This window comes from Halichoerus grypus, chromosome 6 (assembly GCF_964656455.1).
Source record: "Halichoerus grypus chromosome 6, mHalGry1.hap1.1, whole genome shotgun sequence".
Classification (NCBI taxonomy): Eukaryota; Metazoa; Chordata; class Mammalia; order Carnivora; family Phocidae; genus Halichoerus; species Halichoerus grypus.
The window spans coordinates 58665968-58678136 of record NC_135717.1 but is presented as its reverse complement, the minus strand read 5'-3'; the positions used below and the strand labels follow the sequence as shown (position 1 = coordinate 58678136).

The 12169-nt window shown below is 36.6% G+C and overlaps 1 protein-coding gene across 1 annotated transcript in view; it reads right to left on the bottom strand.

Moving 5' to 3' along the window:
• Nucleotides 1-12169, bottom strand: part of MALRD1 (MAM and LDL receptor class A domain containing 1) — an 806170-nt gene that overhangs the window by 26658 nt on the left and 767343 nt on the right. Inside the window, exons 38-39 of the mRNA XM_078074136.1 lie at nt 11075-11154; nt 10885-10981 (exon numbers count right to left, since the gene is read on the bottom strand). Of these exons, the coding sequence (XP_077930262.1) occupies nt 10885-10981; nt 11075-11154 (177 nt within the window). The remainder of the gene's footprint in view (nt 1-10884; nt 10982-11074; nt 11155-12169) is intronic.

Below are 12169 nucleotides of genomic sequence, written 5' to 3'. Positions count from 1 at the left end.
CCCCCGCAATTATATGAGCCAATTCTTTAAAATCTCTATTTCAAAGATACTAATCTCTATTTCAATATATTAATATTTTAAATTATTATAATTAAAATTATTTCATTAATATGTATAACTTGAAAATTAATATTATATAAGTATGATTTAATATTTATAGAAATATGTTTATCTTAAGATATCTTCTATCAAAATGTATTAATATATTTATATAATTTGTCAATATTCTATATTATATGTGTTAATATATTAAGATAAAGACATATATACACATACACATACACAGAGAAACAATAGAATATCTATCTAATCATTTCTCTTTCTCTAGAGAATCCTAATACATCTGTGCATTCTAGCACAAAATTGTATTTCACTTAGAAGCTTTGTGTGTATCTTTCTCACTAGATTACAAACTCCTTTAAATCCAGACTGCTTCTCATTCATGTTTGTATCCACATTGGTCTATTTCAAGCACATAAGAAATAATTAAAGAATTAATAGATGAGTAAGATCTTCTTGATAGTAATAGATTGAAGATGTCATTTTTTTTCCTGATGAAACCATAGATCCATAATAACTGCCTTAATTGATGATATCAAGATTGGTGTCTGCTAATTACCATGATTGCAGGCTGGTGATCTGAGAAGAATTCATCAAGTATACAAAAAATTGGCACCAAGGAAAATACAGTTATCCAGTATTCTGTGACACATTGGTATTGCTGTAGATCTAAATCTTTGATCATACATTTTGGCATGCAAGAGATGATTCATTTCTTTAATTTCTTAAAATGTTATTAAATCTTATTCTGAGCCCTTATCTTGCTCAGTTCATGGAAAAAATCATTTTCATTATTGGGGTGACCTGTATCCCATATGGGTAATAGGAAGATGGATATTGGGCAGGAAGCTCCCAGGATCCTGAATGGCAATGTAGATTGTAAGCTCTTCTTACTTTTTGTTACATTTGGTTTTGGTTTTTAATTCAAATATGAAAAATATACAGTATTAAGTTTCAGGTATACAATATAATGATTCAAAAAATTCTACACATTTCTCAGTGCTCATCAAGGTAAGTGTACTCTTAATGCCCTTTATCTATTTCACCCATTCCCCACCCACCTCCCACTGACAACCATTAGTTTGTTCTCTATGTATGAGTCTTATTTCTTGGTCTCTTTTTTCTTTGTTTATAAAATTTCACATATGAGTGAAATTATATGGTATTTGTCTTTCTCTGACAGACTTATATCACTTAGCATTATACCCTCTAGATCCATCCATGTTACTGCAAATGGGAAGATTTATTTCTTCCTTATGGCTGAGAAATATTCCATTGTGTGTGTCACATCTTTTTTTTTTTTTTAAGATTTTATTTAGAGAGAATGAGAGCGAGCGTGAATGGGAGGGAGAGGGCGAAGGAGACAGAGAACATCCCAAGCAGACTCCACACTGAGTGCAAATCCCGACGTGGGACTTGAGCTCACAACCCTGACATTAAGACCTGAGCTGAATCAAGAGTCAGACGCTTAACTGATGGAACCACCCAGGTGCCCATATTTCACATATTCTTTATTCATTCATCTATGATGGACACTTGAGATGCTTCCATAATTTGGCTATTGTAAATAATGCTGCAGTAAACATAGAGCTATGTATATCTTTTCAAATGAGTGTTTTTGTTTTCTTTGGATAAATGCTCACTAGTGGAATTACTATATCATAGGGTAATGCTATTTTTAATTTTTTGAGGAACCCCCATACTGTTTTCTACAGTGGCTGTACCAATTTGCATTAGCACCTACAGTGTATGAGGGTTCCTCATTCTCCACATCCTCCTCAACACTTGTTATTTCTTGTCTTTTTTTATTTTAGCTATTCTGCTAGGTGTGAGGTGATATCTCATTGTGGTTTTGATCTGCATTTCCCTGATGATTAGATGATGTTTACCATCTTTTCATGTGTCTGTTGGCCATCTGGATATCTCCTTTGGGAAAAATGTCATGACCTGACACTGAGGTAAGATCCTCTGCCCATTTTTAACCAGATTATTTTTGGAAGTTGAGTTATAAAAGTTCTTGATATATTTTGGATGATAACTCCTTATCAGATGTATCATTTGCAAATATCTTCTCCCATTCAGTAGGTTACTTTATTGTTTTGTCAGTTATTTCCTTTGCAGTGCAAAAGCCTTTTTTATGAAACAATCCCAGTAGTTTAATTTTGCTTTTGTTTCTCTTGCCTGAGGAGACATATCCAGAAAAATGTGTCAAAAAAAGCACTGCCTGTATTTTCCTGTACAAAGTTGATGGCTTCAGGTCTCACACTTAGATCTTCAATCTACTTTGAGTTTATTTTTTTGTATGGTGTAAGAAAGTGGTCCAGGTTCATTCTTTTGCATGTAACTGTCCAGTTTTCCCAGCACCATTTATTGAAGAGACTGTCTTTTTCCAATTGCATATTCTTGTCTCCTTTGTTATAGATTAATTGACCATATAAGCATGGTTTATTTTTGGGCTCTCTATTCTGTTCTATTGATCTATGTGCCAGTATCATACTGTCATGATTACTACAGCTTTGTAGTATATCGTGAAATCTGGGGTTGTGATACTTCCAGTTTTCTTCTTTTTCAAGATGACTGTGGCTGTTGGGGTCTTTTGTGGTGTCATATAAATTTTAGGATCATTCTAGTTCTGTTAAAAATGATGTTATTTTGAAAGTGATTGCTTTAAGTCTGTAGATTACTTTGGGTAGTATGGACATTTTAACAATGTTCTCTCAATTCATGAGCATGGAATATTCCATTTGTTTCTGTCATCTGTAATTTCATTCATGAATTTGTTAAGAGTTGTCAGAGTAAGGAAGTTTACCTTGGTTAAGTTCATTCTTGGTATTTTATTATTTTTGGTGCAATTGTAACTGGGATTGTTTTCTTAATTTCTCTTTCTGCTACTTCATTATTAGTGTATAGAAATTCAGTAGATTTCTGTATGTTAATTTTGTATCCTGTGACTTTACCAAATTCATTTATCAGTTTTAGTAGTTTTTTGGTGAAGTATTTATGGTTTTCTATAGATAGTATCATGTCATCTGCAAATAGTGAAAGTTTTACTTCTTTGTTATGAATTTGGATGCCTTTATTTCTTTTCTTGTCTGATTGCTGTGGCTAGGGTTTCCAGTACTTTGTTGAATAAAATTGGTGAGAGTGGACATCCTTGTTTTATTCCTGGTCTTAGAGGACAAGCTCTCAGTTTTTCAACACAGAGTATGATGTTAACGCTGTGTTTTTTTCATATATGGCCTGTATCATGTTGAGGTATGTTCCCTCTAAACCCATTTTATTGAGAGTTTTTATCATGAATGGATGTCATACTTTCTCAGATGATTTTTCTGCATTTATGGAGATGATCATATGGTTTTTATCCTTGCTCTTGTTAATGTGATAGATCACACTGATTGATTTGTAAATACTGAACCACTGTTATCTCTGAAATATATCCCACTGGATCATGGTGAATGATTTTTTTTTTTTTTGTATAGGGACTGCACTTTATTTCTCCAGCGATGTGATGTGCTCTGGGAATCATAATAAGAGCTACCTAGTCTCAGGCATTTGGGAAATCTCAGAAAACTTACTTCCCAACACCAAACTTTAACAAATTACTCGCCAACAGGCAGAAACTCCTCTATAATATTAAGAGGAACACCTTAAGTTTACTGTATTGTTTCCTTGATTACTTCCTTTTTTTTGTTATGCTCATCTTTTTTTAAAATTTTTATTGTTATGTTAATCACCATACATTACATCATTAGTTTTTGATGTAGTTTTCCATGATTCATTGTTTGTGCATAACACCCAGCGCTCCATGCAGAAAGTGCCCTCTTTAATACCCATCACCAGGCTAACCCATCCTCCCACCCCCCTCCCCTCTAGAACCCTGTTTGTTTTTCAGAGTCCATCGTCTCTCATGGTTCATCTCCCCCTCCGATTTCCCCCCCTTCATTCTTCCCCTCCTGCTATCTTCTTTTTTTTTTTTTTTTCTTAACATATATTGCATTATTTGTTTCAGAGGTACAGATCTGTGATTCAACAGTCTTGCACAATTCACAACGCTCACCATAGCACATACCCTCCCCAATGTCTATCACCCAGCCACCACATCCCTCCTACCCCCCCCCCCCGACTCCAGCAACCCTCAGTTCATTTCCTGAGATTAAGAATTCCTCATATCAGGGGCACCTGAGTGGCTCAGATGGTTAAGCGTCTGCCTTCGGCTCAGGTCATGATCCCAGGGTGTTGGGATCGAGCCCCACATTGGGTTCCTGGCTCAGTGAGGAGCCTGCTTCTCCCTTTCCCTCTGCCTCTCTCCCTGCTCATGCTTTCTCTCTCTCTGTGTCTCTGTGTCTCAAATGAATACACAAAATCTTTAAAAAAAAAAAAAAAAGAATTCCTCATATCAGTGAGATCATATGATACATGTCTTTCTCTGATAGTTATTTCGCTCAGCATAACACCCTCCAGTTCCATCCACGTCGTTGCAAATGGCAAGATCTCATTCCTTTTGATGGCTGCATAATATTCCATTGTGTGTGTGTGTGTGTGTGTGTGTGTGTGTGTGTGTGTGTGTGTGTGTATACACACCACATCTTCTTTATCCATTCATCTGTCGATGGACATTTTGGCTCTTTCCACAGTTTGGCTATTGTGGACAATGCTGCTATAAACATTGGGGTGCATGTACCCCTTCGGATCCCTACATTTGTATCTTTGGGGTAAATACCCAGTAGTGCAATTGCTGGATCGTATGGTAGCTCTATTTTCAACTTTTTGAGGAACCTCCATACTGTTTTCCAGAGTGGTTGCACCAGCTTGCATTCCCACCAACAGTGTAGGAGGATTCCCCTTTCTCCGCATTCCCGCCAACATCTGTCATTTCCTGACTTTTTAATTTTAGCCTGAATGATTTTTTTAATGTATCAGATTTGATTTGCTAATATTTGTTGAGGATTTCTACAACTATGTTCATTACAAAGATTGGCCTGTAGTTTGCTTTTTTTTGTAGTGTCTTTATCTAGTCTTGGTATCAGGGTAATGCTGGCCTTGTCCAATGAATTTGGAATCTTTCCTTCATCTTATATTTTTTTGGAATAGTTTGAGAAGAGTAGGTATTAACTCTTCTTTAAATATTTGATAGAATTCACCTTTCAAGCCATCTCTTCCTGGACCTGTGTTTTTTAGGAGTTTTTTGATTACTGATACAAGTTCTTTTTTTTTTTTTATTAACATATAATGTATTATTTGTTTCAGGGGGACAGGTCTGTGATTCATCAGTCTTACACAGTTTGCAGCACTCACCATAGCACATACCCTCCCCAGTGTCCATCACCTGGCCACCCTATCCCTCTCACCCCCCTCCACTCCAGCAACTCTGTTTCCTGAGATTAAGAGTCTCTTATGGTTTGTCTCCCTCTTTGGTTTTGTCTTGTTTCATTTTTCCCTCTCTTCCCCTATGATCCTCTGTCTTGTTTCTCAAATTCCACTTATCAGTGAGATCATACGATAATTGTCTTTCTCTGATTGACTTACTTCGCTTAGATAATATCTTCTAGTTCCATCCACGTAGTTGCAAATGGCAAGATTTGGGGTTTTTTTTGATGGCTGCATAATATTCCGTTGTATACATATACCACATCTTCTTTAATCATTCACCTGTTGATGGACATCTAGGCTCTTCCCATAGTTTGGCTATTGTGGACATTGCTGCTATAAACAATGGGGTGCGTGTGCCCCTTTGGATCACTACATTTGTATCTTTGGGGTAAATACCCAGTAGTGCAATTGCTGGGTCGTAGGGTAGCCCTATTTTCCTTTTTGAGGAACCTCCATACTGTTTTCCAGAGCACCAGCTTGCATTCCCACCAACAGTGTAGGAGGGTTCCCCTTTCTCCGCATCCCCGCTAACATCTGTCATTTCCTGACTTGTTAATTTTAGCCATTCTGACTGGTGTGAGGTGGTATCTCATTGAACTGATTCAATTTCATTGGTAGTATTCAGTCTGTTCAAATTTTGTATTTCTTCCTGATTCAGATTGGAAGGTTTTATGTTCCTAGGAATTTATCCATTTCTTCGAGGTTGAACAATTTGTTAGCATATAATTTTTCAAAATCTCTATTATTGTTTGTATTTCTGTGGTTTCAATGGGTATTTCTCCTCTTCATTTCTGATTTTATGTATTTGAGTCCTCTCTCTTACTGGATGAGTCTGGCTAAAGGTATATCACTTTTGTTGATATTTTCAAAAAAATAGTACCTGGTTCATTGATCTGTTCTCTTATTTTTTTTCAGTCTCTGTTTCATTTATTTCTGCTCTAATATTATTTTGTTCCTTCTGCTGGTTTGGGGCTTTGTTTTTCTTTTTCTTGGTCCTCTAGGTGTAAGGTTAGGTTGCTTATTTGAGATTTTTCTTCTTGAGGTGGATCTATATTGCTATAAACTTCCCTTTTAGAATAGCTTTTGCTGCATCTCAAAGATTTTTGGACCCATTTGCTGTTTAGTAGCGTGTCATTAGGCTCCATGTATTTGTGTTCTTTCCAGATTTTTTCTTGTGATCGATTTATACATTCATACTGTTGTGGTCAAAGAAGATGCATGATATGATTTCAGTACTTTTGAATTTGCTGAGACTTGATTTGTAGCCTAACAATCTATTCTGGAGAATGTCCCATGTGCCCTTGGAAACAATGTGTATTCTGTTGTTTTTGAATGGGGTTCTCTGAATATATCTGTTAGATCCATCTAGTCCAATGTGTCATTCAAAGCCACTGTTTTCTTGTTGATTTTCTGTCTGGATGATTTATCCATCTATGTAAGTTAGGTGTTAAAAGTCCCCTACTATTATTATATTAATGTCAGTTTATATTAATGTCAGTTTAATCCTTACTGTCTCTTAATAGTTTTTTTTATGTATTGGGTGCTTCCATGTTGGGTGTGTAAATATTTACAATTGTTAATATTCTCTTGTTGGATTGTTCCCTTTATCATTGGGTAGTGTCCTTGTCTCTTGTTACCAGTCTTTGTTTAAGGTTTATTTTATCTGCTATTAAGTACTGTTACCCAGCTTTCTTTTTGCTTCATTTGCATGGTAAATGATTTTCCATCCTTTGCTTTCAATTCGCATGTGTCTTTAGGTGTGAAGTGAGTCTCTTGTAGGCAGCTTGTACATAGGTTTTGCTCTTTTATCTCAGTCACCCTGTGTCTTTTGATTAGAGTTTTTAGTTCATTTACATTCAAAGTAATTAGCAATAGGTATGTACTTACTGACATTTTGTTACTTGTTTTATTGTTGTTTGGGTAGTTCTTCCCTGTTTCTTTCTTTTCTTGCTCTCTTCCACTGTGGTGTGCTAGCTTTCTTTAGTGATATACTTGAATTGCTTTCTCTTTATGTTTTTGCATATCTGTTACAGGTTTTTAATTTCTGGTTACCATTGAGTTGATGTATAACATCCTATGCGTATAGAAATCTACATCAGTTGATGGTTGCTTAAGTTGGAACCCATTCTAAAAGCACAAAATCTTTACCCCCCTCCATGTTTTATGTATATGATATCATACTTTGCATCCTTTTATTTTTTAATAATTTGACTAATGTTTAGCGATATAATTGATTTTACTGCTTTTGTGTTTTAACCTCTGTACTTGTGTTATATATGATTAATCTAGTATGTACGTTTGTTTATTTTAAAGTTTATTTTATTCTCTACACCCAACTTGGGGCTTGAACTCACAACCCAGAGATCAAAAGTTGCATGCTCTTCTGACTGAGCCAGCCAGGTGCTCCAAATCTGGTAATTTTTATTATGTTTGTATTTGCGTATGAAAATTTTCTCTTTTCAAATTTATCTTCTGTTTATGACATTTTCTTTCCAATCAGACTCTGTTTTAACATTTCTTGTATGACTGGTTTAGTGGTGATGGGTATTTTTAACATTTATTTGGGAACTCTTTATCAGCCCTTGTATTGTGAATGATAGCCTTGTTGGATACAGTATCCTTGGTTGTAGGTATTTTTTCCTTTCAGCATTTTCAACAGATCATGCCCTTCTCTTCTGGCCTGCAAAGTTTCTGCTAAAAAGATAGCTAAGAGGCTTTATGGGGTACCTGTCTTCTGTTCTCTTGTTGCTTTTGAAATTTTTATCAATATTTTTTGTCCATTTTAATTATTATATGTCTTGGTGTGAACCTCCTTGGGTTGATTTTGTTGGGGGCTCTCTCTGCCCCTTGGATCTGGATTTCTGTTTCCTTCCCCAGATTAGGGAAATTTTCAGCTATTATTTCTTCAAATAAATTTTATGCCTCCTTTTCTCTCTCTTCTTCTTGGATCCCTATAATGTGAATGTTATTACACTTGATGATGTTGCTGAGTTCCTTTAACCTATTCTCAATTTTTCTTATTCTTTTTCTTTCTGCTGTTCAGCTGGTTGTTTTCCATTATTCTGTCCTCCAGGTCATTGATCTGTTCTTCTGCTTCCTCTTACTGTTCATTTCATCTAGTGTATTTTTAATTTCAGTTATTGAGGTCTTCATCTCTCTATCTTTTTTTTATGTTTTCTATCTCTTTGTTAAAGCCTCACTGAGATCCTCCACTCTTTTCTCTAGTCCAGTAAGTTCTTTATGATCATTACTTTGAGTTCTCTGTTAGGCATATTGCTTATCTCCTTTTCCTTTAGCTTTTTTGCTGTGATTTTGTCCTGTTCTCTCATTTGTGACCTATTGTTCTGTCTCATTTTGTTTATCTCTGTGTTTATTACTCTATAGTAGGAAAATCATTTATGTCTTCTGATTTAAAATTAGTGGCCTTACAAAGAAGACGTCCCGTGGTGCGTTTTAGAGCACTGCTCCGTCTTCACCAGAGCCTGTTGCTACAGAGTTGTTTCCTTTATGTATAGCATGCACCCTGTTGTGGCTGAGCCTTGTCTTCTGTCCAGTTGGCTACAGTGGCCCCCTTTCTCTATTCTGGGTAGGGTATGGTCCTTGTGCTGTTAAGGGGCCAATCTGTGGTTGCCTTGGGCTTTAAGTTGGTTAAGACCAAATGCCTGCCATCAGCCGGTTTGCTGGGGCTGTGGTAGCATCAAATTGTAGGACGTTCTTCCTGCATTGTTTCCTGAGAGGTTTTCATTGGTGAATGGGGTCTTCAATGAGACCAAATATCTGCCCCCAGTCTGTTAGGGTTGCAGTGACCCTGAACTATAGGGCTTTTTCCTTGTGCTGCTCCCTGTGAGGTTTTTATTGGTGGGTGGTGGTGGCAGTCTGATCAGATGTCTGTCCATAGTCCCCTGCTGGGGCTGCAGTGGAACTGGTGTATATGGTTATTTTCCCCTCTCCCCAGAGCAGGAGTCCCTTTGGAGTGGTGCTTTTCACTGTTGTAGTTGATTGCAGGATAATACTTGTCAGAAGCTGCGATGGAGGGACTCCTCCCCAGTGGAGCAGGTTGAATGGAATAGATCTGCTGTAGAATGCAGGGCATGTGGTGTTAGCAGGGTAGGTGGGGAATGTTACTGGTTCCTAGCAGGGCTACTTGTAGAATGAGTTTTGACAGTCACTGCTTTGGAGTGGCTCCTGCCCAGTTGGGTGGGTATAATGGGGGCAGATCCATAGGAGAATTTCAGGTAGGGTATACAGTGTTAGCAAGCTAGATAATGAGTGCTCGTGCTCATTCTTGAAGCTGTCTGGTTGTCTAAGCTGGCAGGGAGGAGAAATGTCACCTGCCAGCTCTTATATTCTTGGATAAGTCTCCTAAAAATCCTTGCCCTTGCAGCATGCATTCTGAGATTAGTAAAGAAATCTACTTCATGCATGCCCCAAGTAATTTTCAGATTGCTGCTGCTTTGCTATATTTTGGCAGGGTTGTTTGTTATGTTCTGTTTTTAAGGATGGGGACTCAGTTTCCTATTGGCCTCCAGCTCTTCCAGAGTACAACCTACTGATTTTTGAAGTACCCAGTTTTAAGCTCTGCTAGTTATAAAAACTCCAAAAGTTAAGCCCCACTTGTTTTCAGAGCCAAATATTACGGGGACTTGTTTTTCCAATGCAGGTCCCTCATGTCTGGGGTGCCTGGTGTGGGGTCTGTTCCTCTTCTGGCTTCATGATTGCGGTGTACCTCCTGTTTGTGGTTAATCATGTGGGAGTTTGTTTCTTGACTGTTTCTCTGTCCCTCCTGCCATTTTTGATGTGGCCACTGCTCTAGAATTAACTGTACAGAGCCTGTTCTGCCAGTCTTTGGGTCATTTTCTGGGTTAGTTGCACTGATGTGGCTGTTATCTAGGTGTATGCATGGGAGGAGGTGAGCTTGGGATCCTCCTACTCCACTATCCTACCAGACTCTCTCCCTCCAGTAATTGGGGTCTTCTTAGTTTTGCATGAGTTCCTTTGGGTACAGCAGCTCCTGGTCTCTGTTCTGTATATTACCTAGAACCTGGGAGTCTTGACCTGAAACACTGATGTTTAGAGTTCACTTGGAAGGCCAAGAAAGCATTTCTTTTGCAGTTCTGTTGCCTTCCCCAGACACCACCAGCACGTGGGACACTCATCCCCTTATGTCTTTTATTTAATCTGTGGAGAATGCCACATTCCCTTTCTTTTTGTCATGAAAACTGCTTTTAACATAATGTGAAAAGTAAACTTAAGGCTTTTTACGGAAAAAAGAAGAATGATTATTGTTAAGTAGCTCCTATATTCTGCCCAGAAAGAAATAAATCCACAAAGCAGAAACACTAAAGTTAGTTACCTGCATGTAAATGCAGTGAAAGAAAAATCGAGCAAATGAAATGTTTCAGAAAATTGTTCTGCCACGGTATATTTTATTCAGCAATCAAAGGCATCACTTACCTGACTGGTACTTTTCTGTTTGTAAGAAAACACACAACTGCGATTATAGTATGAATCATCAGGAAAGCTAATCCAATGCACAGGAGAGCCCATATATCTGGAATTTCAAACCAATTAAAAAGATAAATACGCAGTGAAAAACATTTAAAACTCCAAATTTAAACAATTATTTAGTCACAATGTCACCTACTATTCTGAGTGTATGTGAAATCTTCAGGGGAAGTGTTAACCTTGATGTGGCATCGATTTCCTTTCCATCCTTGTCCACATCTGAAAATGAGATAAAATGTGATATTTAAATTAAAAAAAAAGTAGAAACCTATTTTAGCAGCATTATAATGGAATAAACTGATGAATGTCAAATAATGATACAAGGAATGTAGGTAACTTACTTTGATAAGAAACCAAAAATATTAAACCAGAGCAGAAACAAAATTTTATTATTTTCATAATTGACATGATTTTAAAAATATCACCTTCTTGATTTTATCTATAAGGTGGGAACTTAGCTTTCACATGCTCTTTTCTTATTTTCAGTATTGATTTGATTTTTACCAATGTCCAATCCAATATTACCTTATTGTTCATTTGTCTCAAAGCTAAAAACTAGTACTTTTTTCACTAGGGAACAGATTTTTTTTCAATATTGATGGAAATATTAAAATTACAGATTTACATAAATCAGTATATTTATCACTATATCGGGATGATCCTTCAGGTATATAGATTTGAAACCAGGTTAATAACCTCAATATTGGATATACCTGCAATACTACTATGACTTAATTAACTTTGCTTTATTTAGGGATATCATAATGAAACCTAGAACATTGGGAGTATTTCCTTTGTGGGTGGCTTTCAGAACATTCAGAAATGGGGATTAGCTTCTACCTCAAAGGGAAATCAGGTTTATTTTTAAGCAGTAAATATGTCAGATTTTTTTCTGGTATAGTATGTGTTTGCATGTGAGTGTGAAAGCTTATGTACTCATAATTTTTTATCAATCAGAAATAACAGGTTACAAATTATTTGTATTTATGTTTGGTTGAATTTTCTGCCGAGTTCATAGTACATGCCACAAAATAGGATTAAATGTTTTGAATGTGTGTGCATTGAAGCTGTGTGTTACAAGCAATGCTCCTTCAGTACACAGTTGTATTTTACCTCAATCTTTTTGAATTTGAAAATGTGAATGCTTAACAGCAATTTCTGCACAAAAGCAATAGCTTCCTTAAATATAAAAAGCTTAGAGTTTCAAGGTCCATAAGAATGCCACCTTTCAAGG